General features: G+C 42.4%; 1 protein-coding gene across 5 annotated transcripts in view; it reads right to left on the reverse strand.

The window, feature by feature from the left end:
• The window catches only part of LOC147327118 (glutamate receptor 2-like), a 113,385-nt gene that overhangs the window by 65,320 nt on the left and 20,561 nt on the right, over nt 1–27,504 (reverse strand). For all 5 annotated transcript variants that reach the window (XR_015129797.1, XM_086294749.1, XM_086294748.1 and 2 more), the window contains exons 5-15: nt 25,915–25,989; nt 19,743–19,796; nt 19,054–19,212; nt 17,879–18,046; nt 17,348–17,452; nt 17,139–17,246; nt 14,097–14,160; nt 8,964–9,106; nt 5,869–6,084; nt 5,141–5,295; nt 3,688–3,886 (exon numbers count right to left, since the gene is read on the reverse strand). Coding sequence is in view for 4 of the 5 variants with exons in the window: in XM_086294749.1 (XP_086150875.1) it covers nt 3,688–3,886; nt 5,141–5,295; nt 5,869–6,084; nt 8,964–9,106; nt 14,097–14,160; nt 17,139–17,246; nt 17,348–17,452; nt 17,879–18,046; nt 19,054–19,212; nt 19,743–19,796; nt 25,915–25,989 (1,446 nt within the window). In the remaining variant the exon portion in view is untranslated. The remainder of the gene's footprint in view (nt 1–3,687; nt 3,887–5,140; nt 5,296–5,868; nt 6,085–8,963; nt 9,107–14,096; nt 14,161–17,138; nt 17,247–17,347; nt 17,453–17,878; nt 18,047–19,053; nt 19,213–19,742; nt 19,797–25,914; nt 25,990–27,504) is intronic.

Consider the following 27,504-nt stretch of genomic DNA (forward strand, 5'->3'; position numbering starts at 1 on the left):
ATGCTTTCTAAAACAGATGAATCAATATCATTTCCTATTGCAAAATGGGAAGCGGATTTATCAGTTAACTTAGACCTAAACTTCTGGTCTCAGATTTGCTTAAAAACCTTTCATCTAATTAGAAATTCCAGTCTTCAATTAATTCAATACAAAATATTACATAGAGTGCACTATACAGGTCATCGGATGTTCAAGATGGGCTTTACGTCTACCAACAACTGCTCACACTGCCAAACCAATTCAACGGACAATTATATACACGCTCTTTGGTTCTGTCCACCAGTTCAGAGGTTTTGGCGCGAGATATGTGAAGACTTATCAAAGTGTCTGAAATGTAACATTCCAACTTCCCCTTTAGTGTGTTTGTTGGGCAGCTTAGATAATGTCACTACAGATAAGAATATAGCCCATATGGTTTTCACTGCCCTATGCATAGCCAAGAAAACAGTCCTCATGAACTGGAAAAATAAAAATAATCTTAATTCTAACCAATATAGAAATTATCTATTAGATTACATTAGTCTTGATACAGCCTCTGCCACCACATCAGATCAATTGCTCTGGGCTCCTTTGATCAGCTCCATCACCTAGCGGGGATGGGGGGTCATAGTTTGGTCCCACCTTCGCTGTTGTGATTGGTGTGGGGGTAGGGACAGGCTTAGGGCGTCGGGGGGTTCCCCAGGAGCATCTACCTTGGAGGGCTCAACCTGGGGTAGCGGTCATGGCCTATTAAGGGCTCTGTTGGCTCTTAGGTGACGGTTTCCTCGTGGCTGCGTGCAGTGGGGCTAGGGGAGGGTCTGTGCTGACGGACGTGGGTTACTGACCTGGTAGCCTGGCTGCCCCGGGGTGGGTCCGGGACGGGCGTGGGGTTGTGGGGGTACTCCGTCTCCGGGCTGGGGCCCTGGTTGGTGTGTTGCCGGGGTTGTGGGCGGGTGGGTGTATGGGGGCCCAGCCCTGGCGCAGGGTGCCGCTCCATGTCCTCCTGGGTTTTAAATGCACCTTAGAACACACATGCATCAACAATACATATGAGCGGGCAGACGGAGGTCTGGAATCTTCTCACACCCCCGTTCTCTGCGGCCTGATGGAGCGGGGGTGCTAGGAGGAGGATTTGGCCGTTCGACTGGCGTCTGGAATGTGGGGCCTCCCTGCTGCTGCGGAGTCGGGGCGGTCTGCATCTCTCCACCCCAGGGAAAAGGGTAACACTACCTGGGTCTGGGTGCAGTTTCCCCCTCCAGCGGCAAGGGTACCTAGACCTGGGGCTTAGAGTACGCTTGGGGAGTGTGATTGTGTGTACAGTGTCTCTTTATGTCTGTCTCCACGTTGGGTGAGTGCCTGACATATGTGCCTGTATGTCTGTGTCCATATGTCAGGTCGGGTATCAGACGCCACCTCTCCAGGGACATCTCAGGCCCTCCAAGGTATGGAGGCCTATCTCCCACCACCACTTCCCCTGCCAGTGGCAGACGCCCACAGACATCGGTGCGTTGGTGGGTCTTTGTGTCCGGGGATGGGCGTCACACCGGCTCACTCCTTGGTGGCTGCTTATCGGGGCCTGGAGCCTGGGGCTCGCTCGGGCCACTTCGGGGGTGGGGTGCCCTCGGCCTCGGTCACTCTGGCGCAGCTGGCTGCCGGCGCTCCCTGGGCACGTCACTGCTTATGCTCCGCGGCTGCTGAGTGACCCCTCATCTGGGACTCTCCTCAGCTCTTTCTGGGATAGTGGCGCGGCTGCCCCTCTCTTGGTCTTCCTTGGTCTCTTGTGTTCTGAGAGCCTCCGGATGTCTGGAGTTTTGATCTCCTCTATACCTGCTTCATGCCCTGGTGGACGGGGCTGTGGCTCCCCACACCCTCTAACAGATATGTAGGAACATGTAGGAACCTTTTAAAAACAAGCGCATTCATGCTCACAGGTGTACAGACGGGTGCTCATACACAAAAAACTATACCCTTATTGGCTACGACCTTAAAGCGCACTGTGCGCTGTCGATCTTACACAATAATGTTTAACATTTAGTATTTACTGTTATATTGCCATAGATCATCATGATGTTGTTTATTCTATTGCTCTAGTTTCCTTCTGCTTGTTTTCTTTTTTCTTTCTCAACAGGTGATCCAGGAAAAGAAAAAGAGAAAAAAAAAGACAATGAAGCAGTCTTTTCTCACTATCTCTTTTCTCCTTTTTCTTTCCCTCTCCTTCTGTTAACTTTCTTCTCAACTGTTCTTCTTGTTTTTCTTTCCCGTCATCGGGTCCAGTCTGGCCTGATTACAATAACTAATAAAAATATAAAAATAACTAATAAAGATCAAATAAACTATGACAATCAAGATGACCAGTATAGCAAAAGGCCCACTTGGGAAAGTAAATCTGTTGGGCATTTTTCTTGGCCTTCAGACAATAATTCTGATTGCTACAGTGCCAGACAGGACACACACACACAAAAAAAAAAAGCAGTTTATCGTGGATGTTGATGCGTCCGACACCGAAGTTGGGGCAGTTCTCTCCCAGCGGTCCGGGCCACAAGGTAAGCTCCAGCCATGCGCCTACTCCTCATGCCGACTCACCCCCACGGAGAGAAACTATGACATTGGCGACAGGGAGCTCCTGGCTATAAAACTTGCCTTAGAAGAATGGCGCCACTGGCTGGAGGGGGCGGAACAGCCTTTCCTCATATGGACAGACCATAAAAATTTAACTTACCTCAGAACGGCCAAAAGATTAAACTCATGGCAAGCCCACTGGTCTCCATTCTTCACTCACTTTGACTTCACTCTCTCCTATCGCCCAGGGTCACAGAATGTCAAGCCTGACGCGCTCTTCTGTCAGTGTTCCTTGGACACTGAAGCATCCTCTCCCGCCACTGTCCTGCCCCCTGCCTGCGTTTTAGACGCTCTCATCTGGGACATTGAGGAGACTATCTGCCAGGCCCTCGCAGGGGACCCCAACCCAGGTACCGGGCCACCTGGGCGGCGCTTCGTCCCCGCTACCGCCCATGGGGCGGTCATTCATTGGATTCACACTGCACGATTTTCGTGCCACCCTGGCGTGAGTAGAACAATACAACTCCTTAGACGACATTTCTGATGGAAATTTCTAATAAAGGACGTAAAGGAATATGTGTCAGCCTGTGCCGTTTGCGCTCACAACAAGCCATCCACTAAGCACCCCCTAGGTCAGCTCCACTCGCTCACAACACCTCACCGGCCTTGGTCTCACATCTCCCTTGATTTTGTTACTGGTCTCCCCAGCTCCTCTGGAAAGAGTGTCATTCTCACCGTCGTTGATAGATTCTCTAAAGCTGCTCACTTCATCCCACATCTAGCTCAGTTGTGTGCCGTTGAACCACTATGTGAAACTAAGTTAAATGAATGTGACATACAAAAAATTAACATACAAAGGGCCTGAAACCATGCTGACTTGAATTCAAGTTTTCTTTTAAATGACAAAATTTTGTTTTGGGGACAAATATATCTTTCAGCTTATAAAGAGGACAGGTTTCAGGACATGATTCAGGTGAACTCCAAGGAAAGATCTATCGGAAATTTTGGATTAAGTTGCGAGACTACAATCATCATATTTTGTCATCTAAGGATTCCCATTTGAAACAATAAATTTCATAAACACTCTAGGTGCGTGGAAGTGCTGAAGCAGGCTCTTCCTATTGTCCAGCTGATACTAAAAGTCCTTACCCTGAAAAACTCCTTGGTGGATCCAGAGTCCAGTGTTCCATATGCTATCTCCGTCTGCTTAGCCAAATCTTCAGCACTCTCAATGGGAGACACCATCCTCTCCACCGTGAGGAAGGCAGCCAGGTTAGCAGTGTATGATGAGATAATGATCAGAGTGAAAAACCACCACACCCCACCAACTATACGTCCTGAAAGAGACCTGCCCACATAAACACATGAATCAAATTAAACTGTTCTAGGACTCATGGCAAATTCATTCAATTACATCTTGAGGCACTTGTTGTCATGATTTGACACATTGTAGATTCTTACTGAAGGCATCAAAACTGTAAATGAACACACATGGAATTGTGTAATAAAAAGTGTGAAATAACTCAAACCATGTTTCATATTTAAGATTCTTCGTAACAGCCTTTGCTTTGATTACTGCTTTACACACTGTTGGCATTCTCTTGATGAGTTTCATGAGGTCGTCACTTGAAATGGTTTTCCAAGCATCTTGAAGGAGTTTCCAGAGATGCTGAGCACTTGTTGGCCTGTTTACCTTTACTCGGCGGTCCATTCCATCCGAAACCATTTCCTTTGGGTTTTAGGTCTCCTTCTTGGTTCTAAAAGTTCTAAAAGTAATGATGGACTGATAATTCTCTTAGCTGTCATTTCTACTTAGCTGATTGGTTCTTGCCATAATATGAATTTGAATAGCTGTCAAATAGAGCTGTCAGCTGTGTACCAACCTGACATCTGCTCAACACAACTGATGGTCTCAACTCCATTAAGAAGGCAAGGAATTCCACCACTGAACCCTGACAGGCACACCTGTGAGGTGAAACCATTTCAGGTGGCTACATCATGAAGCTCATTGAGAAAAGGCCAAAAGTTTTCAGCACTGTGAACAAAGCAAAGTGTGGCTACTTTCAGGAATCCAAAATACTGCTACATAATTCCATATATTTTGCTCCATATATTTGATGGAGCAAAATATATGGAGCAGAGAAACAACATTAAATGAGAAGGTGTGTCCAAACTTTTGACTGGTCATTGTGGATAAAGAAAATATTTTCAGCTGACAGACTACAGTGACTTGCCCAACACAGCTAGCTACAGCAGCAATGCCATAGTGGCAACAGCCTCACCCAAACTGGACAGTTTAACAATGACCACATACATCTCTTCATGGCCATAGTTAACATTACAAACATGATGCTATACCAAGTCAGTGTAAAAATATTAGGGTTGAAGTAGAACAGAACAATTGTAGCATGAACAGAGTTTCTAATGCACTTTTATCTCATTCAGTCTATGATAAGAACTGTGCCTGTTTTACAGCCCTTAATTAGTATTAATATTCAGTTCCTGATTAACGAGGCAGTGAATGTATATTAATATAATATACTGATTACAACATCGGGAGCTAATACCGTATATGACTATGAAATGTCAAGGGCATACCAACCTTGGTGAGATGTCACAACCCTGCCGCATGAAAGCACCCAAAGAAAACCAAAGAGAATTAAAGATCCCAAACTCATTGGTGGATTCAGTGGTTAATGGCAAGGCTCCATCTTCTGGCTCCTCAAGCGTCCATTCATAAGGGCTGAACCTGGATACCTACAGCAGCAAAGCATTAGAATGTCAACAGAAATACACAAATTACATAGATTGTTATAACAGGGTTTTCTAAAAGTTTGCAAAAAACAAGGCATTTCATTTTTTCCACTGTTTCAAAGAGTCCAGCCACAAAGTAGGTGCCTAGGCTGTGAAGAGGAGCTTCTGTCTAACTATACTGCCATAAAAAGACACAATTGCTCTTTAAGAAATGACACATTTTTAACTAAACTGCTCCTCTGTAGTGTACCTCCTCGTTGTTAAATCAGATTACATGTAATCAATTGATCATAAATATAAAATCTTTCTGAATCGAAGCAAGTTTCTAGTTTTCTATTAAATTAACCCTACAGTTGAGGCAAGGAAGGTTGGGCTTCAAACTTGAACTACACTTTTTGAGACATAATACATTAGTCTCAATAAGTGTCAGTAGGTATTATGTCACTTATTTCAAACATAGTATTTATGCCTTCTTTTAACATAACCATATTAGGCACTGATACTTATGAAAACAGGATAGCACCTAAAAGAGGATTTCAACAAAGCATGCAAATTCATAATAGCAGGCTTACTTACCAGAAAGAGAACAACACTAACTCCTATGTAGGCAAAGACAATGCACATCCAGATTTCATAGGCCAGTGGGTCCAGAAAGGAGAAAACACCTGGTTTGGATTTTTGCGGCTTTTTAATCATGATGGAGATTCCCAAAGACATGAAGGGTTTGGAGAAATCTATCACCTCTTCACGGACAAGAGTGATTGTCAGGGGAGCAATAGCTATATCTGCTTTCTGTTGGAAAGTAGAGACACAGTGACAGGGACAATGTGATTGCTTCATGGACTTGGAAGAGCTGCTGCTACTACAGCGCTTTGGCAGTCGTTGTGATCACATAAGTGATTCTAGCCTACAAGCCACATTTAACTATACAATCATATAGTGTTTAATTCTACACACTGTAAGGACGTTCACCTAACTTTACATCCATATCTCTGGACTGAAGGAGAAAGTACCTGTAGAATACTGGAACATGCACAAAGAAGACTTTAGAGGCATGCACCAGGGGCCACATGCCTGAAACAATAGTTTCTATGATTTTTTTTCCTATGACTTAATGGTGATTTGTGTGATTAACAATTTAAGTACAGGTAAAATTTAAGATTATAATGGACCATAAGTTCCTAGAGCTCCAGATTTTTTCCTAGAGAACCAGCGAGAAGCACACATCATTCCAGGCATAGCAGATGGCCCAGTCAGTGATTGAGGTCAAGGGTCATGCCGTTTGGGCTCCTACTGGTCACCTCGAGAGGATTCCAGAACCACAGCAATAACCACGAAGGGGTTGGCGGAAATCCAGAAGGACCAGACTAAGAAGGCCAGAAGCCCTGACTTGGCTGAGTCAGAGAAACACCCAGACCTCAAAAAGGGGGCAGAATAATCCCCCGGTCTGTGGAAAAAGACCTCATGGTGGTCCACCCATGAGGTTAAAGTAAGAAGAGGAGAAGAGCACAGAGAATTGCCCGTCCCAGAAGATTAGTTGTTTAAATGTAAAGAAGGTCAAAAGCCCTTTAGACAGAGTTTCTAGTTTGAGCACAAAGGTGGAAGCTGAAAAGTAATGGGAGGTCTGAGAGTATTAGCTTTACTAATAGTTTGTGTGATTTTTATGTTATGTTAATTGCCCGAACACAGTGGTCATCCCACATTTGGTCCAGCCGTTAAAGGGGGACAGACTGTCCAGAGAGGGAAAGCGCGACAACTAAGAGAACTGACAGATACTGGGTATAGAAATATCAACCTGGGGTTAGATTGGCTAATTCAAAATATAAAGGAACAAAAGGTGTCAGACTGTGTGGCGTGCGTAGCCACCCGCCCACACCTGTTCACCGAACCTGGCCCTGTCTATTCAAATGACACGCGGGGATTTGGTTGTGTGCTTATAATAACCAGAAGTGCAATTCCACCAATTGATAATAAAACTACTCCGGGACCTTTTACCCGAAGAAACGCTAACTATACCTGTTTTGATTTTACAGTGAGCAGCAAGGGAAGTCAGAAGTATGACGTAGGAGAGATCCCAGCGGACTGGTGTACGGTGGTGTATCCAGCCCAAGGGAATGCCTCCAGGGGTAAACATGACATAAATTGGCCCGTGGGCAAGAGCGGGTTTGTACTATTATGCTGGGTAAAAAGGGGGTAAGGGTCTCAGGAAACAGGGCAAGGCAGCTCACAGCCCAGTGTAGATGCAAGGTGCTGTTCTGGACGTACACTTACTTGTTTGACTTATTTGTGGGGTTTTTAACATATATGGATGCAATAGGGGTGCCTAGGGGAGTAGCAGCATCAGAAGTATGGTGACCTTCTTTCGAAGGTCAAAAGGGGGAATTGTTGAAAATATATCATGAAGCAGTATTTCAGCAAAGGCCATATTAACCCAGCCGCTAATAAAATGTGCTAGATCATAGGGTATTACCAGAAGTGCTTTGATTGTAATTGCATACGTGCTTGCACAGCGACAGTCAGAACAGGATGGACTCAGGATGTGTCATTTACTATTATAAGACTCATAACGAGAACAACAGGAAACAGGTGGGGGTGAAAGGCAGTTAAGATAGATTTCTGAGTAATTGTAGAAGATCACCAAAAAAGGAATCGTGTCTAGCTGTCACTAACTGTAACTGATGCATGTTATGTTATCTGCTTATGCACGAAGGGGCGTGAACCCTGACATATAAAACTGTGTATCAAAGTGCTTCCTCTTTGAGAACTACACGGAAGGTGGTATTGTGTACATCTCCCTTGCATGCAAGCTAAATAAATAATTGTGGATTGACTAGACCTGCTCTGAGTATTGGTTGTTTGTTCTCAACCCAACATCAAAGAATTCGGGACAACTTCATGACCCAATAGCCTATTTTGAATGGAGGGGAGAGTAGGGAACTGTCTGTTGGTCTGGGTTCTTGTTACAAAAGATAAGAATATAGTGTGAACAGGAACAAAACAATAAATCTGGGCGATGAAGCTGGAATCCACCCCATCCTCTCCATTTTATCTATAAAATGGGGGATTGGATGGTATTAAATGGTTATTTGAGTCTCATCCAAGAATCTCATGTAATGAATTTGTTGAAAAATACGTTGTAACTCACTAAATTACTAAAGTTATTACACAGTGTTAGAGATGAAACCCCAACAATCAGCTAATCTTATATGAGGGAATTTTCTGAACTGGTGCTACATAAAGCTTAATTTTCCAGATTTTTCAGACTGCCTCCTCTAACTTAAATGATCGGAGTGTTTGGTCAGTTACTCAGATCTTTAATGAATGTTATTAATTACTATTAATACCAATTTAATCTAATTAAAAGTAAAGAAAATTTCAAGTTTAAAGTGTCATTCACACTGCAGGACGTGCAGCTGCAGTTGGTTGATGTCCACAAATTTCCAGGCATTTGGTTAAATGTGCTCATGCAATTCTAAGAGAGAGGCTCAGCAGAGATAAAATCTAGTACTTAACAATTTCTATTCCATGTCTTAAGTAATATTTATAAACTTTGCTTTGAACATGGTTTTCACACACCATTTTTGTTTTGCACTACCACCAATATTTAATTTGTCTCATGCTCAAGTTAAATAAAACATTCTGCTGTTTATTGTGCCTGTGTAAAGTCTTACCCCATATACCAGCTCTCCAACCATACCATTCCAGATTTTGGTTTCAGCATCTCTTGCTCCATATTTGCCATCTCCCACAATCCTCAGCTGGTAGCGTATCCCACAGTGCTTTGCAATCTCCGCAGCCAGGTCGACACAGTAACCTTGCATCAGTACAAACAGCCAAACAACAAAGTCGCTTATATGAGATACAAGAGTAGTGTGTAATTGAATATCACATATCTTAATATCAAATTTACTCTAAATTAACGGCACCTTATGTGTCTTGAAAAAGTTTTAAAAGTAAGGAAAAACATATGCTATTGTGGTATCATTGAGCTATCTTCATGGCACATACTTCAAACAACAAATTATTTTCATTAATACTTCAAGTAGAGGAATGAATAATGAAAGGTTTTATATGCAGAATGCTATACACACTGGTTGCCACTCACATGGTGCTACTTTAAATGGTGGCAGTAGCATTTGTATGTAATCTATAAATCCAATCCAACTTTATTTATATAGCATTTTAATATATATAAACAAAAAAAAAAAACCACCCAGCACGCCCCTGCGGGCGGTTTATCCTTCAAGCTCGGGTCCTCTACCAGAGGCCTGGGAGCTTGAGGGTCCTACGCAGTATCTTAGCTGTTCCCAGGACTGCGCTCTTCTGGACAGAGATCTCCGATGTTATTCCCGGGATCTGCTGGAGCCACTCGCCTAGCTTGGGAGTCACCGCACCTAGTGCTCCGATTACCACGGGGACCACCATTACCTTCACCCTCCACATCCTCTCGAGCTCTTCTCTGAGCCCTTGGTATTTCTCCAGCTTCTCGTGTTCCTTCTTCCTGATATTGCTGTCATTCGGAACCGCTACATCGATCACTACGACCGTCTTCTTCTGTTTGTCTACCACCACTATGTCCGGTTGGTTAGCCACCACCATTTTGTCCGTCTGTATCTGGAAGTCCCACAGGATCTTAGCTCGGTCATTCTCCACCACCCTTGGGGGCATCTCCCATTTTGACCTCGGGACTTCCAGGTTATACTCGGCACAGATGTTCCTGTACACTATGCCGGCCACTTGGTTATGGCGTTCCATGTATGCCTTGCCTGCTAGCATCTTGCACCCTGCTGTTATGTGCTGGATTGTCTCTGGGGCATCTTTACACAGCCTGCACCTGGGGTCTTGCCTGGTGTGATAGACCCCAGCCTCTATGGATCTTGTACTCAGAGCTTGTTCTTGTGCTGCCATGATTAGTGCCTCTGTGCTGTCTTTCAGTCCAGCTTTGTCCAGCCACTGGTAGGATTTCTGGATATCAGCCACCTCCTCTATCTGCCGGTGGTACATACCGTGCAGGGGCCTGTCCTTCCATGATGGTTCCTCGTCTCCCTCCTCTTTCTTGGGTTTCTGCTGCCTGAGGTATTCACTGAGCACTCGGTCAGTTGGGGCCATCTTCCCAATGTATTCTTGGATGTTCCTTGTCTCATCCTGGACTGTGGTGCTGACACTCACCAGTCCCTGGCCTCCTTCCTTCCGCTTAGCATACAGCCTCAGGGTGCTGGACTTGGGGTGAAACCCTCCATGCATGGTAAGGAGCTTTCTTGCCTTTATGTCAGTGGCTTCTATCTCCTCCTTTGGCCAGCCTATTACCCCAGCAGGGTACCTGATCACGGGCAGGGCGTACGTGTTGATGGCCCGGATCTTGTTCTTACCATTCAGCTGACTCCTCAGGACTTGCCTGACCCTCTGCAGGTACTTGGTGGTTGCAGCCTTTCTAGCGGCCTCTTCATGGTTCCCATTTGCCTGCGGGATCCCCAGGTACTTGTAACTGTCCTCTATGTCTGCAATGTTGCCTTCTGGTAGTTCAATCCCCTCAGTTCTGACTACCTTCCCTCTCTTTGTTACCATCCGACTACACTTCTCCAGTCCGAACGACATTCCAATGTCATTGCTGTATAGCCTGGTAGTGTGGATCAGTGAATCGATGTCTCGTTCACTCTTGGCATACAGCTTGATGTCATCCATGTACAGGAGGTGGCTGACAACTGCTCCGTTCCGTAGTCGGTATCCGTAGCCAGTCTTGTTAATGATCTCACTGAGGGGGTTCAGGCCTATGCAGAACAGCAGTGGGGACAGAGCATCTCCTTGGTAGATCCCGCACTTGATGGTGACTTGTGCTATGGGCTTGGAGTTGGCCTCTAGTGTTGTACGCCACATCCCCATTGAGTTCCTGATGAAGGCTCTTAGGGTCCCATTGATCTTGTACAATTCTAGGCATCCAGTATCCAGCTGTGGGGCATCGAGTCATAGGCCTTCTTGTAATCAATCCAGGCAGTGCACAGGTTGGTCAGTCTGGTCTTGCAGTCTCGGCTGACTGTTCTGTCTACCAGTAGCTGGTGTTTTGCGCCTCTGGTATTCTTGCCAATTCCTTTCTGTGTCCCACTCATGTATTGACCCATGTGCCTGTTCATCTTAGCCGATATGATGCCTGACAGGAGCTTCCATGTAGTACTGAGGCAGGTTATTGGTCGGTAGTTGGAGGGGACCGGTCCCTTCTTGGGGTCCTTGGGGATCAGGACCGTCCGACCTTCGGTTAGCCATTCCGGGTGTCTCTCGTTAACTAGCAGCTGGTTCTTTTGTGCTGCCAGACGCTCGTGGAGTGCAGTCAGCTTCTTTAGCCAGTAGGCGTGAACCATGTCGGGCCCTGGTGCTGTCCGTCTCTTCATACTGGAGACCCTTTCTTGGATATCTGCCACTGTGATGGTTACTGGACCCTGTTCAGGGAGGTCGCTGTGGTCTGCCCTCAGATCCACTAGCCACTGAGCATTGCCGTTATGGGTTGCATCCTTCTCCCATATGCTCTTCCAGTATTGCTCCATCTCCAGCCTTGGTGGTGCTGTTCTCTTATTATTGTTCCCTTGCCACTGAGAGTACACCTTTGCTGGTTCTGTGGAGAACAGCTGGTTTATTCTCCTGCCTTCTGTCTCTCTGGTGTACCTCCTCAAGCGGCTGGCCAAGGCTGTGAGTCTTTGCTTGGCAGTTTCCAAGGCCTCAGGTATGGACAGCTTGCTGTATTTCTTATGCACCTTCTTTGTCGCACCTTTCTGCAACTCCGTTAGTTGGCTAACCTCCCTCCGTGCTACTTTGATCTTGCCCTCTAGCCTCCTTCTCCATGGAGGGTACTGCCCCTTGTGGCTGTTCAACTTGTAGCCAAGCATCTCACTGATCACTGCTGCCGTATTGTAGATCAGCTTGGGGTAATGTGCTCACGTTTGCGTGTCCTTGTCAGCAGGTGAGCAGCAGTATTCTGGACCATTTGCAAGCGTGATTGTGAAGCCTGATCAATACCAATATAAAGCGCATTACAATAATCAAGGCGAGTGGGCACAAATGCGTGTAAAACTCTCTCGAAGTCATAAAAAGAAATAAAAGGTTTGACTTTAGAAAGCTGCCTCAACTGAAAAAAGCTATTTCTCACCACTGTATTTATTTGTTTGTCCATTTTAAGAGCTGTGTCAATTGTTACTCCAAGGTTGGAAACAATTGGTTTCACACAGGAAGTGAGAGGACCCAAGTCAGATGGAGGCACACCAGGGCCACTCGGCCCAAATATAATGACCTCTGTCTTCTTTTCATTAAAATTAAAAAAATTCAGAGCCAGCCATGCTCTGATATCTTTAAGACATTCTAAAATAGGCCTGAGGGGGTTAGGGTCATTGTGTTTCAGGGGTAAATAAATTTGACAGTCGTCTGCATAAAAATGATATGGAATTTTATGTTTTTTAATAATATGGCCAAGGGGAAGTAAATACATGCTAAAAAGAAGGGGCCCAAGGATGGATCCTTGGGGTACACCACATGGGAGGGGGGCGGAAGATGAATAAAATTTACCAAGTGAGACAGAGAAACTTCTGTCAGACAGGTATGACTTGAACCACTCCAAGGCAGTGCCTCTAATTCCAACATGATGTTCTAGGTGAGAAATCAAAATGTTTTTGTAAACTGTTGCCACTCCTCAACCTCGGCCGTAGTCCTCGGTGAGTTAAAATAGGAACAGTCTGGCGGTAATAGTTCCGAGAAAGCGCTTAACTCACCGTCACTTAGCCAGGTTTCTGTCACACAGAGGAAATCCAGATTATGAGAAGTGAAGAAATCCTTCAATATGAACGTTTTATTTGCTAACAACTTAGCGTTACCCAGAGCAATCCGGGTAGGGTCCATCATTGCGGTGACAGCCATCCAAGAAACCTGTTTCACTGGATTCTGCGGATTTACTCCACCGCAGCGAAGACGAGGTAAGAGAAGGCGGGGACGCAGGATCTCCTCAGCCGAGCCGACAACAGGTACCAGCTAGGTGGCAATAGGTTCCAGGAAGCAACGGGGGATGAAACGCCAGTGCAAAGGTCGGATTTCCGCCAGAGTGCATTGGGAAACTGTTCTGTCTCTGCCAGATGAAAAACCTAAATATGATTTCAATTTCACTAACAGCCCGCTGCGTTTTCTCCGACGTTTAAAGCGCTTCTTATGAGATGGGGTAGGGGTGTAGCCTAGGTGAGCCGGTACTCCAGAGAGTAGCGGAGGTGGGAAAAAGTCCTGTCCATCAGCGCTAGTCCTTACCAGTTTCTCTGTGGCAAGTCGAATATTTAAGAGAGTTTCACGATTGTAGATCAGTAGAGAGTCAGCGTTGTTCAATAAAAGTGACAAAAACAATATAAACACGCAGAGCAAAAGTGGATCCGACAGCCATGGACGGCGAGCCATGCACTCCGGCGCCATCTTGGATGTAGGACTTGGCTCTACTTTACTTTACATCTTAATGCATGCGCCATCATCCAGGCAAGGAAATCCCAAAGGTTGATTCTGTCCATGTGGACGTAGTGTTGTCATTTAGATAAATGCTTCATTACTCATCCAAGTGACACTTTCTCCCACTGAAAACACTACGTCCACATGGACAGAATCAACCTTTTGGGATTCTGTACTGAACGTCCAGTTTCAGTCAGTCTCAATACAGAATACTGATATGACAATTTTGGTCTAGATTTTTTGGTTTAAATAACAAATAAAACGTTTTACTGTACTGTAAATAACTTTTCAAACATTTTTTATGAGTATCATATAGACATATAGTACCTGATGTAACGTACCTTCATAACGGTCATTGTCTTGAAACAATTCAGCATTCTTCTTTAGCATCACATACGGTGCTTCCTATATACACAAACACATTGAAATGTTAACAATACAGTAGACTGGAGTATGAATGTGTGTGAGTATAGATAGAAAGCACTTAAAGGCATAAAATAGGTGCTTGTGTAAATGAGTGAATGAGTGCTCAGAGTAGTATCTTGCCCAAGGATGTTTGGCATGCAGCAGCCAGGAATCAACCAACAGTCTTCCAATTAGTAGATGAAAAGAACACTAAATAATACAGAATACTGAAATAAAATGCAAGATTATTAAAAATGCTAACTAGAATCCCCTAAACATCTCCAAAACTCAAAACCCTGGATCTAAACCCATGGCACTGTTTGTAACACAGTGGACCATCTCTTAAATTAGATCTCACTTTGTTGTTGTGAGATCATGCAAAATCTTGATGCTGTGTAAAAAATGTACAGACCAATCTCAAAGTAACATTTTACAGCAAAACTCTTAGAGAAGATTGTCTTCAGCTTCTTAAAAACAACATCCTTGAAAGAAATTCAGTCAGCATCACAATACTATGACTGTGTATTAGGTTACAAATTACATCTTAAAAACTGCTTGTATGGTGAATGTTCTAGTCTTGCACTACCTCACATAAGTTCAGCATTTCATACAACAGGACATCAAATTCTGGCTGCAGCACTGGGACGGTGTCTGGGACATCTCTGTGGTGGTTTAGACAAACTGTAAGTTTTTTGTTTCCATTGGTGACCGCAGGTCTGTGTAGTCTGGACTGAACTGTGGAGTCCCCCAGGGGACCTATCCTTTTTTCGATTATTTATGGTACCATTTGGTCACAATATACAGAGATACAACATTTCATTCGACTGTATCAAGAAGACTGAGATCCCTCAGCTCAGCTCCAACCAGAAATTAAGTAAATTAATTTAGTAACTCCAGCCTTTGTGGGTGTTATAATGTAACACAGAGCGACAGAGTTTTATGTATGCACTTTCAATGGGCAGTTATTCCTGCTGCAATCAAATCAGAAACCTGATCAAAACATAATCAAGAATTAACAAGCTGAATAATTTAATTTAAGGTGAATAAGAACATAATCATTACAATGAAATAATTCTAATGTTAAGAATTTGTTTTCTGTGCAGATGTGACCTTGAGCTCTGTGTGTGTGTGTGTAAGGAGTTAGACTAAACAATTGTCTGGGTGTGAGTAGAGTAGGCAGAAAGACAGAGAAATAGAAAGGTTTTTTTTTTTTTTAATCATGAACAACCAGAAAAAGTCGTTTTAAATGTAATGTGACTGCAGATCTTAACAGGTGTTAAAAAGAGAAGACAAGAAAAACAGATTTTTGGACAAAAAGAAGTAATCAGAAATGAAAAATACATAGAATGATAGAGGGAAACCACATATTTCTTTTTAACATGATAAGAAATCATGTTGGTATTATGCAAACTGAAGTATAGTGTTGAATAAACATGACAATTGTAATAAAATAACTTTTGCTATAGAGAATGAGGGGAGGGGAGGGGAGAAAGAGAAGAGGGAGAACCTCCCTCTTTTGTGAGGTTGTTATAGAATATTCTCCCTTTAAAAATTAAAAGATCTGTCACGGACCCGGCTCCAGGGACTCAGGGTCCGTGAGCAGTGTGGACTATTATTTCTATTATTTGATGTGTGTGTCTTCTGCACGATGCTGTCATGTCTATGTTCCACATGTTGTATGTGTAGGCAGGGTGTGTGTGTATATGTGTGTTTCTGCGGGTGTAGCCATAGCTGGACTGGCCATCGGGCATACCGGGCATTTCTGGTGGGCTGATGGTGATTTTTCGTTTTTATGGGCCGATGGTTTTTGTTTTGTTTTTTTTTCGTTTTTTTCCCGTAACGGTATAAACACTGAAAGGTGGTGGATTGGCCAGATGCTGGGAGATGTGTAAAAATAACTCAGTTGTTTGGTGGTGGTTATTGCGGAGCTTCCACAGATTCAGTAACATTAGCAAGTGGTGGAGGCCAGCAGATGCAACACGCTGGCAGGTGGATGACGGAAAGGCAGGAGGAGCAGAGACCCGAGGCGGTGAATTGAACTTCAGGTAAGAAGTTATGAGCTGCAGTCTATCTGGGTCAGATATAAACCACGTTTAGGTGGAGTTTATTTTCATTATGCTGACTTTTTACAGTCAGTTACAATAACTCGTACTGCGTACTAGCTAGCATGACGGAATTTCTATACAGCTGGGCGGGTGCTATGATGTTAATGATGTTGAACTTGTTTTATCTTATTTTATTTATAACTTCTTACCTGAAGTTCAGTTCACCTGACACTCTCGGACCAGCGGCCGCTTTGGGTCTCTCCTCTTGCCTCCCTTTTCCTTCATCCACCTGCTGGCTTCCACCACTTGCTAATGTTATTGAATCTGTGGAAGCTCCGCGATAGCCACCACACAAAGTAACGAATAACGAGCCTATCTAAATTCCAGTAACGAGTAACGCGTTCCCGGTTTTGGCATAATAACTAGTTACCGAGCTCGTTACCACAATAATAACGTAGTTACTGTAAGACGGAACACCTGCACAAACAAACACATGGACATGCAAGTTCGTAACAAACGCGTTACTTAATAACGCGTTAGTCCCAACACTGCTGAATGCTTTCGGCAGATTTCCATGTGTACATCTGTAATGTCTGTATCATACAAGGCTTGAATAATCTGGTCCCATTTTATCTTAAAGACCTCATAGTACCATACTATTCCAATACAGCACTTCACTCTCAGACTGCTGATGTACTTGTGGTTCCTAGCGTATTTAAAAGTAGAATGCAAGGCAGAGCCTACAGCGTTCATGCCCCTCTTCTGTGGAACAAGATCCCAGTTTGGAATCAGGAGACAGACAGCCTCTTCAAAATTTCATGCTATTTTTTTCACATTTTGGATCATCTTTACTACTGCACTATTAGAGAATAGAAGACAGAAAACGTTTGACATTGACTGACATGGTCAATTGTAACTCTATTCATGGGTTACCAGTATCGTTGTAACGATGACAGTCTTATTTTCCATTCCCATTGTGTCATTTGGGTAAAGGTCTGACTTTGTCAGAACCATCTTATCCACCTCATTCCAATACCCAATCTGTGAACAGACACAAGTAAGGTTATGCAAATATCTTGCACATACAAGCTAGAAAATGTGTTCTAATGATACATATTATGGCAACCTGATGTTTTAGTTACCTTAACAGGTCCATTGTTCCTAAGCTCCATGATTGTCACCGAATAGTTGATCCTTTTCCCGTACTGGTCAAACTGTATATTCCCTGTTAAACCATCTACATGCACCTGCATACACATTATTTGAATTATTAATGGCACAGCTTAAGAATGAAATTCAGTCAATTAAATTACAAAAATTAAAATGAAAATAGGCACTTTCTGGATCTCATGCACACCCACACCTCATGCACACCTGGTGGCTATAGTAGGATAAGTTAACAAAGGGAAACCCTACTTTTGGTCATCTTCACTGGTACCTTCACCACACACTACTTCCACTCAAACAAATGACTGATTGTGTTGCTAGAACAATTTTCAAATGATTATATTTTCAATTATATTTTCAAACATTAAATTTTAATAGCTTTTGACAAGTAACCAAATAAAAGACAGCAAGATTTTTCAACAACATCTCTGATCTAAACTCTTACACCTAGCTTTTATGATTTCTTCTTTGTGCATTCAAACTAAAGACATTCAAATCCTTTTTACCTGTTTGAGGGCACGCTCAATTTCCACCCCTTGCGCCCAGGGCACTGCTGGATTAGCTAGACAGTCCCCACTGTTGCCACGACGACTTATATCTATTCTTTGCTTGTGCAGGAATCGGAATGCCTCAGTCATCACATGGACTGCATCATAGGTGAGGGCTGAAGTATACTGAAGGACAAAAATAATGGCAAAAAATATAGTTTGGGGACATTTTACTTCATTTAACAGTTGCAATAAAGGCAATGCTGCAAGGGACCAACTGGCCAGGTGTCCAACCAGGGAGCTGTCTCTTAAGGAATTCTAACCTATGTCAAAATGTCTGATGTTGACTGTGAATCTCATAGAATTAACACGAAATTTCAGGTGATTGGATCAGTTTGAAAGGCAAAAGGCACCTGCAGGTGACGACGTATCGTCGACATTGTTGTGTTTGTTGGGGAGAAAACTTAGAAACATACAGTACAGCACTTCAGAGTCACACTGACAGCGATTGAAGATTTATGGAAATTTGACAAGCTGAACGCATTCTGTACTGTCAGGAGACACGGCGCAAGATTGACTGATATTAAAAAAAAGCATGCAAAATTGCAAACACAAAAAAAAAAATATGCGAAACAGCGAGACTGCAAATGGTGAACCACGATATAGCAAGGGACCACTCATCAAGCATCAGCCAGATCTTTCTAACATAGGTTAGAATTCAAGGGATGAAACTATGACAAGGTTTCATCCCTTGTCATAGTACAGACTACATATGGCATGAACTAACGAGCCTCCAAGCTGACATTTTTTATGTTGAATGTGGTGCAGTATTTTATTTGCCAGCTAAAAAGAAGGCAAAGAAGCTCTCAAACCCATTGATCATTTTCATATATGCCTCAGTCTAGCCTGAAATCTTCTAGAATTCCCTAGAAGTGCTACAGGTGTGACTTTTAATTTTAATGCACACCTAAGTCATGTACAACTCACTTTGATTAACTCAAGCTGTATGTATTATACTTGTTTATGTATTATACTAAAGATTACTTGATATTAGAATACATTTTTGCTGGCCTGATTCTTAGACCATCTCCCGGCAATCTTAATCCATTTCTTATAGCATATAACTTTTGCTGAAATAACTAAAACTCCACTAAATTAAACAAAAAAAAGATTGTTGGATGTCCAAATCTTACTCTAATCCTTATATCAGCTCCAGGATACTCCTTTTCTTCCAAAGCCTCCCATCGCTGATCAAACTTTGCCACCACAGGATCATCAAAATCTACAATCTGAAAGCCAGACACATTTGCACCTCCATACTGGATTTTAGAGAGGTCACCATCCACAAAACCCTGGAACAAGATCAACAAAATATACAATTACTGAAATTTACAAAAAGTTTATTTAATACTAATATGCAAACACTATTTTCTTCTCTGCTAAGATCTCATGCAGAGCAAATGATGTGCCTCCAGCAATTTTTCAGAGATTTACTTAGAGCAAAGGTGTTAAACATAAGGCCAGAATCAGCAACATCTAAAAATACTGTTGAATGACACTGAGAATAGTCACAAAAGCAATCTAGTCCGCATGCCAATAGAGAAACGAGATATGGAATGAGTTATGACTAGTATACTCAGCAACTACTGCTCTATTATATAAATTGCAGTAGTGCAAGCAAAAGGTAGTCTTCTCACAGCATGTCTAAATGTGACTGCCTGCTTTAGGATCCCAGTTACTAAGTGTAAACCTGTTATTAGATCCTAATCTAAACTGAGTTATGTAAACCGTCGTTATTGTTAAACAGTCATACATAAATGGCCTGCAGTACATACATAAATATACTTGGTCAGCCTCATTTAAAGACTGGAAAATGACTCACCAAGTTTGCGATGATATAGTGATATCCTTTCACGTGCCTGCCTATAGTGATCACCTGGTGAATAAGAGGAAGAGGTTATGTCAGCAATAAACAACAATTTTAAATGGTTAACAGGTTAATTATCCTAACCCAGAAAGAAAAACTAGATGCTTCAATTCACTGGAAAAAAAAATCATAATTTTTGGAGATACATGGTATGTAATTTTATTTATATAACACTTTTCTACTCTTACTAACCAGTCATAGAACATCACATTTTCAAATTCAAATTCAAATTCAAATTTTATTTGTCACGTACACAGTCATACACAGTACGATATGTAGTGAAATGCTTGGACAACTGCTCGTGACCTAAAGAAAACAAAAAAGGAAAGGCTATGAATAAGATAGGAAATAAATATGAAAAATTAAAAAGGGTAAATTTAACTAGGAAGGAATAAAATATAAATTAAGGTTAAAAATGAAATAACTGTACAACACAAATTAGAATGAAGGGTAAATTTAACTGGGAAGAATAAGATAAAATATATAAATTAAAGTTGAAAATAAAATAACTGTACAACAAAATACACAATACACAATATAGAACTATATAAGAATGTATGAAGAAATCTAAATATAAATAAATATATACACAATAACAGCAGCTGTACAAGTATTAACTAGAAATGAAGAATATAGTGACCAGTGTTGTGCAAAAACAAAGTCCAGAAAGTCCAGTGTGTGTGTAAGAACCATATGTGTGGGTCAGTACTGTGTGGTGGTGTGATTGAGAGACCGTATCGCCTGCGGGAAGAAGCTCCTCCTCAGTCTCTCTGTGTTGGTCTTCAGGGAGCGGAATCGCTTTCCTGACCTCAACAGAGAGAACAGTCTGTTGTTGGGATGGCTGAGGTCCTTCACGATCTTCCTGGCCTTGGTCCAGCACCACCTGCTGTAGATTGAGTGCAGGTCAGGGAGCTCGGAGCGGATGGTGCGCTCAGCTGACCGCACAACCCTCTGTCCTGCATGGTGCTGTTCCCGAACCAGGTTAAGATGTTTCCCGCCAGGATGCTCTCTATGGTGCACGAGTAAAAGTTCCTGAGCACCTTGGAGGGCAGTTGGAAGTCTCTCAAGCGTCTGAGGTGGTAGAGACGCTGTCGGGCCTTTTTCACCACGGTGTTGATGTGACAGGACCATGACAGGTCCTGCGTGATGTGAACTCCGAGGTATTTGAAGCTGTCCACTCTCTCCACTGGGCACTCGTTGATGACGGGGGTCTGGTAGTTCCTCTCCTGCTTAGTGCTGAAGTCCACTATCAGCTCCTTTGTCTTACTGACGTTTAGAAGGAGGTTGTTCCTCTGGCACCAGTTCTCCAGATTCCTAATCTCCTTCACGTAGGCCGTCTCGTTGTTATCAGAGATCAGGCCCACCACGACGGTGTCGTCAGCAAACTTGATGATGGTGGTGGAGCTGGTAGTGGCCACACAGTCATATGTGTACAAAGAGTACAGCAGGGGGCTCAGAACACACCCCTGGGGGGCTCCAGTGCTGAGAGTGGTGGAGGCTGAGACATGTCCGCCCATCCTTACTGCCTGTGGTCTGCCAGTTAGGAAGTTGGAGATCCACTGACACATAGATGAGCTGAGTCCCAGATGCTCCAGCTTGGTGGTGAGTGTGGAGGGAATTATGGTATTAAATGCAGAGCTGTAGTCTATGAAGAGCATTTTAACATAATTCCCCCTTCTAGTGTCCAAGTGAGTGAGTGATGTGTGGAGGAGATGAGAGATGGCATCGTCTGTGGAACGATTTGGACGGTAAGCGAACTGTAGTGGGTCCAGTGTGTCTGGTAGTGAAGAAATGATGAAGTCTCTGACCAGGCGTTCAAAGCACTTCATCACTACTGAGGTGAGGGCTACAGGGCGATAGTCATTGAGAGAAGCAGGGTGGGGTTTCTTCGGGACGGGAACAATGATGGACTCTTTGAAGCATGTGGGGATCACCGAGTGAGATAAAGAGATGTTGAATATCTCAGTGAACACAGGAGCTAGCTGGTATGCGCAGTCTCTTAGGATACGACCTGGGATGCCGTCTGGTCCTGCTGCTTTCCTGGTGTTCACTCTCTTGAAGGCTCTCCTTACTTCATGCTCGGAGATGACGAGCACGTTTCCGGTGCTGGCAGTATCTTCCTGTCTGCAGCCGTTAGCGCCGCTAACACTGGCATTGTTGGAGACCTTAGCTGCAGCCTCGAAGTGAGCATAGAAAGTGTTCAGCTCGTCTGCCAGAGTCACGGCCACGTTCGTCATACCGGTTGTTGGTGCTTTATAGTCCGTTATTGTCCTTAGTCCCCGCCACAGGCTCCTAGAGTCACTCTGTTGGAGTTGTGACTCTAGTTTCCTCCCGTAGCGCTGCTTCGCCTCTTTCACCGCCCTCCGCACGTTATATGACGCGGCTTTGTATGGGTCCATGTCCCCCGTCATGAGTCCCGTGTTGTAGGCAGCGGTGCGGGATCTCAGAGCGTCGCGGATGGTTTTATCCACCCACGGCTTCTGGTTGGGAAACGTTGTGATAGTCTTTGTCTCCACGGTATCATCCGCTAGTTTCCCGATGAATCCCACAACCGCTTCCGTAAACACGTTGACGTCATCGTCGGAGCTGTTTCTGAACATGCCCCAGTCTGCGTCATCGAGTGCATCCTGTAACGCGGCCACCGATTGATCCGTCCAGCGCGCGACCTTCCTCTGAACCTGTGCTTTCAAGGAGCACTTTATTGTATTGTCACCTTTCTCCCTTACTATATGTCAATAGACCTCTCTGCATGGAATCATACTTGTTATTAATCTCTGGCTCTCTTCCACAGCATGTCTTTTGTCCTGTCTTCCTTCTCTCACCTAATCGGTCAGGACAGATGTCCACCCCTCCCTGAGTCTGCTTCTGCTGGAGGTTTCTTCCTGTTAAAAAGGAGTTTTTCTTTCCCACTGTTGCCAAAGTGCTTACTTGTAGAGGGTCATATGATTGGGTTCTTCTCTGTATGTATTATTGTAGGATCTACCTTACAATCCAAAGAGTTTAATTTTGGTCTCTTTCTGACCAGACTGTACTCTCAGTATTTCACAGGCTTGCCTAAATGTTGTTCAGAACCTTTAAGCATGCTTCAACATGTTTTTTCTTCAGCAATGAATACTTGAATGGTGAGCGTGCATACTGGCCATGTTGGTTGAGTGCACTACTTATTGTTTTCTTTTAAATAGTACCTGCTGATTTCAAGTCTTTCTGTAGCTCTCTTCAACTGGTCCTGCCTCTTAGACAACTCTCCAAAAGTGCTCACTGGGACCTTAAGTTGTTTAGAAATTTTTCTGTAACCAATGCCATTAGCTGGTGATTTCAGCCGGTGTCACGACTTTCTATCTGTGTCATTTCTTATTATTACACATAATTTATGGACATATATGATCTGATTTCTTTGCATGTATGGATTAGAGTGTTACAGACATCTGGTCATGTCATGTCATGTCAATAGCACGTTTAGAAATATATCTATTTAAAAAATTGGTTTTGTCTTCATTACATTTTACATTACATTTTACCAGGTGAATATTTCCCCAAAATGCAAAAAGAAAATATTTTTAACATGAAATTCTTAGCCACAAACATGTATGTGTTTTAAACCTAACCTGAATTATAAGACAGCTCTGGGGCAGTAGGTCGGGAAGGTATTGAAGATGAAACAAATGCTCATATTTAACAATTTTTTTCTCAGTTATTATGCAAGTAAATGTGGATACTCCAAAATTTGTTTCTTTTCAGATTAAACTGCTGATAATTTTATTTTTCTGGTACAAAGTTGAATGAAAATAGAATTTTCATAATTTTCGTAATCTCCATGTTTTATTTTGTATTATTGTGAGATATAACTATCAACAATTCAGAAATTGCCACAAGTTGCATTTTGCAATGAGAAGTTTTTTTTTTAAATTCATGTGTGTTCAAATAATGGATTTTAAAGGAATACTTAATTTTTTAAATATTTTAATTACCCAATGCTTAAACTGTCTTTAGTGTAGCTGCCAAATTACATTTCATGTTCAAGCATTGCTGCAGATTTAAAATTGGAGATGGTTCAGCAGATTTAAAAAAAAAAAAAATTTAAAAAAGAGAGGAAGGCACTCACATCACTTAGTGATGACAACAACATTATCATCCTCTTATTATCATCTCTGAATCGAGGAGGGGACCTAAGGGTACATCTTTCGCCATCTTACAATGCTGTGATTGCAGCCATTCCCCAACTCTCTGTGAATGGTACTCATGGCCATTGATCAGTGGGTTTTGATCAGTGGGTTTTGGTCAGTGGTTGTTGATCAATGGTCATGAGAATTTGCATAATTATGATTAAGGAACTGACCTCCCAGCCCATTGTTCCTTCAGTGGGCTGGTTTCAGTCATTATGCAAATGTACTGTTTATAAGATTGGGGAAACCTGCAGTCAGCTGAGACTGAAGAAGTCACTTGGATGAGTGACGAAACATTTCTCCCACAAAACGCTACGTCCAGATGAACAGAATCAACTTTTGGAATAAACAAAAAACATTTATCTGAAGTCTCACTTTGCTTCTGGTGATTCGACACATAATTTTTCATCACTGATCAAATAGAGTTGGTAAGATATACCACCACTGTTTCTGTCTAGTTGATAGTAGACTTTTCTCTCCACCTATCTGGGACTGTAAGAGGAACATGTTGCAAAAATAGTTGTGTTATATTGTTGAATGATCACTGTCTATTAACATTACAGATTACAACACTTTGCAGAACTAATAATACTTGCTGCCTAGCTCCCACATTAAGATTATTATTTTATTATTGGAAATAGCCGCTACTTTAATGCTAACTTAACAGACGGGTAATGTGGCTCTTGAATAACTGCTACAAGTTTAACAGTTGTGTGCAGTAGCCAAGTTAATGTTTATGATAACTGTTTAATACATTTTTTTTTAGAAACACGAGCTTTAGTGACCTTTCAAAAGTCTTCATGACCCTAATAAACTTTTCTGGTTTGTAAAAAGTTTTCAGACTCAGATAGCACGTCTGGTATCAATACTACTGCTAATGTGTATCCAATAGCTATTTTGATTCATATCAGAGTATTGATTTCTATTGTAACCCTACTCCACAGAGTAACAGTGCTAACAACTGTACCACCATGCTATCCGTATAGCAGCTTCTATTTAGCTACTTTTCTTTGTAATTTTTTTTTGTCTTCTGTGACAGAGATGCAACATATAGGGTTCATACAAATATTTAAAATCAGTCAAAACAAGTCCCCTCCCCCAGAATTAACTGACTGTTTTTTATGCATTTGTCATATTTTCAAAATGTTTAACAGCTTGTGCTTTGCAGATTTAACTTGCAGCATTTGCAGATGTCATGAGCAACATGCCCAGTTCTGATAATTGTGACATTATCAAAATAGGGTTTTCCAAATGATTATCATGAGCTGGTACCGTAAAGCAGTTAGCAGATAGGGGTCTAATTTTAGTTTTGATCACAGTTTTGATCCAGCCAATCAAACCAAGCTGAAAAAATAAATCCAACTGTTTTCTAGATTATCATCATTACAGTGTAAGTTAACACTAATAATTATGTAGCAGCCATCTGCATGTGAACAGTGAAAGTTCTACGCGATATCATTTTGCTAACCATGTAGAAAAGACAAATACTGGATACTAAGCACACATCATTTCCATTGTTTGCCATCTGATGATGGAAACAGGCCAACAGTACTTACCGAAGAGGAAATTAACTCTGCCAGAATAGAATTTGAAAGATTTCAAAACACGTATAGTAGTTTCATTTAATTGTTATTTAAGAAAATTTAAATGACACAGACACCATCATGACTAGTTCATGTCTGGTCTGGTATCACACCTAAAAAACATCCAGGATAACCACAATACTGTTGGTTTCACTGAACAAAAGTCTCCAATAGTATGTTTTGCATAGTTTCATTACTTCTTTTACACAGACACACACATATAGAAATATTATCAGTTGACTCTGAGTTGGTTGGATGAGAGACATTCACTGTTTTTTAAGGAATGCCCAGTAAAGAATGGATCTATAGAATCAGCTTCATTTTTGATGGAGAGAAAATATTGCTCATACTGGTAGCAGCAGTAACAAGATAAAAATCAACCTGCTCCATGATGTCTTTCACTTTATCTTGTTCGCAGTCCAGTATGATGCGTCGTTCCTTACGGATCTCCAGGTCCTAAAAAAATAAGACAACAAGCATCCAACATTATTACACAGTCTTTAAAGATTTGTGTGCTCACAGTACAAGATCAAATTGCATCTTCCTGAGGTGCAGTGCTGCCACATACTGCTTGACACCATAGGTTAGACAAAGATATTTATTATAACTAGCTACAAAACCCTGAAAAGCTTTCTGGAAAATACAAACTAAAAGCTTAAGCTTATTTTAGTATTTAAAACAAGCATATGTAAAAACAATAGATAACATCAAAGCAAAGTATACTCTACAATGCTGTACAGCTGCTACACTGTACAGCTGACAAAGCCCTTTTCCCAAGACATCACAGACCAAGTTTTGGTCAGGACCCATAGGCTTCAAATTGTAAGGCACTAGCTACTGTGTCAGTATGTGGTGGGAGTGGGAATGTGCTGAGCTAACTTTAGAATAAGTGCATAAAAGCATGTTTTTATTTTTTGAGGTTTTTTTTATGTCCTTTCAATCAGCGATCAGAATTATTGTCTAAACACCAAGAAAAGTGCCCAACAGATTTGTTTTCCCAAGTAGACCATTACAGCTATTGCTATACGGTCCACTTAATTGTCATATTTGTTTTTATTATTATTATTATTATTATTATTATTATTATTATTATTATTATTATTATTATTATTATTATTATACGTTTTTATTTAATTTTCATTTTGAGTTATTACAATCAGAATGGACAGGACCGGGGACAGGAAAGAGAAAGAAAGAGAGGTTGGGAAGAGAGTTAAATGAAGGAGAGGGGAAGAAAAATAGAGGAAAAGAGGGATAGTGAGAGAAAAGACACTGAAAATCTGCTTGATCACCTGCTGAGAGAAAAAAAAGACAACCAAAAAGAAGATAACACAGTAGGGAAACCACAGGTAAATAATAAATATTGAATGTTACTGAGCAGCATACAGTACTAATAATGCATGAAATGTTTAGAGGCATCAGCCAACCAAAATAGTGTGTGTCTGTGAGTACCTGTTTGTACACCTGTGTGCACACCTGTGTGTGTGAGCGCGCTTATGTTCATAGGATTTCTCCATGTAAGCATCTAATAGTGGGTATTGGAAGCCATAGCTCTGCCCCCCAGGGCATGATGCAGGACAAAAAAACATCCATCCATCTGCTTCCGCTTTTTTCAGGTCGTGGGTGGGGGCTGGAGCCCATCACAGCTGTCTTAGGGTGAGAGGCAGGGTACACCCTGGACAGGTCACCAGTCTGTCGCAGGGCTAACACACAGAGACAGACAACCATTCACACTCACATTAACTCCCCTTTGGGCAATTTAGAGTTTCCAATCAACCTATCCTCACTAACTGCATGTATCTGGACTGTGGGAGGAAGCCGGAATACCCGGAGAGAACCTACGCAGACACGGGGAGAACATTCAAACTCCACACAGAAAAACCCCAGCCTAATGGTGGAATTGAACTCAGGAGCTTCTTGCTGTGAGGCAACAGTGCTGTTTGGCTTCTCTGAGTGTTTAGTCCATTTTAA

Source organism: Aulonocara sp. 'chitande type north' Nkhata Bay, linkage group LG6 (genome assembly GCF_057382095.1).
Source record: "Aulonocara sp. 'chitande type north' Nkhata Bay isolate Kocher_YH1m ecotype deep benthic linkage group LG6, A_spYH_male_GT1.1, whole genome shotgun sequence".
Classification (NCBI taxonomy): Eukaryota; Metazoa; Chordata; class Actinopteri; order Cichliformes; family Cichlidae; genus Aulonocara; species Aulonocara sp. 'chitande type north' Nkhata Bay.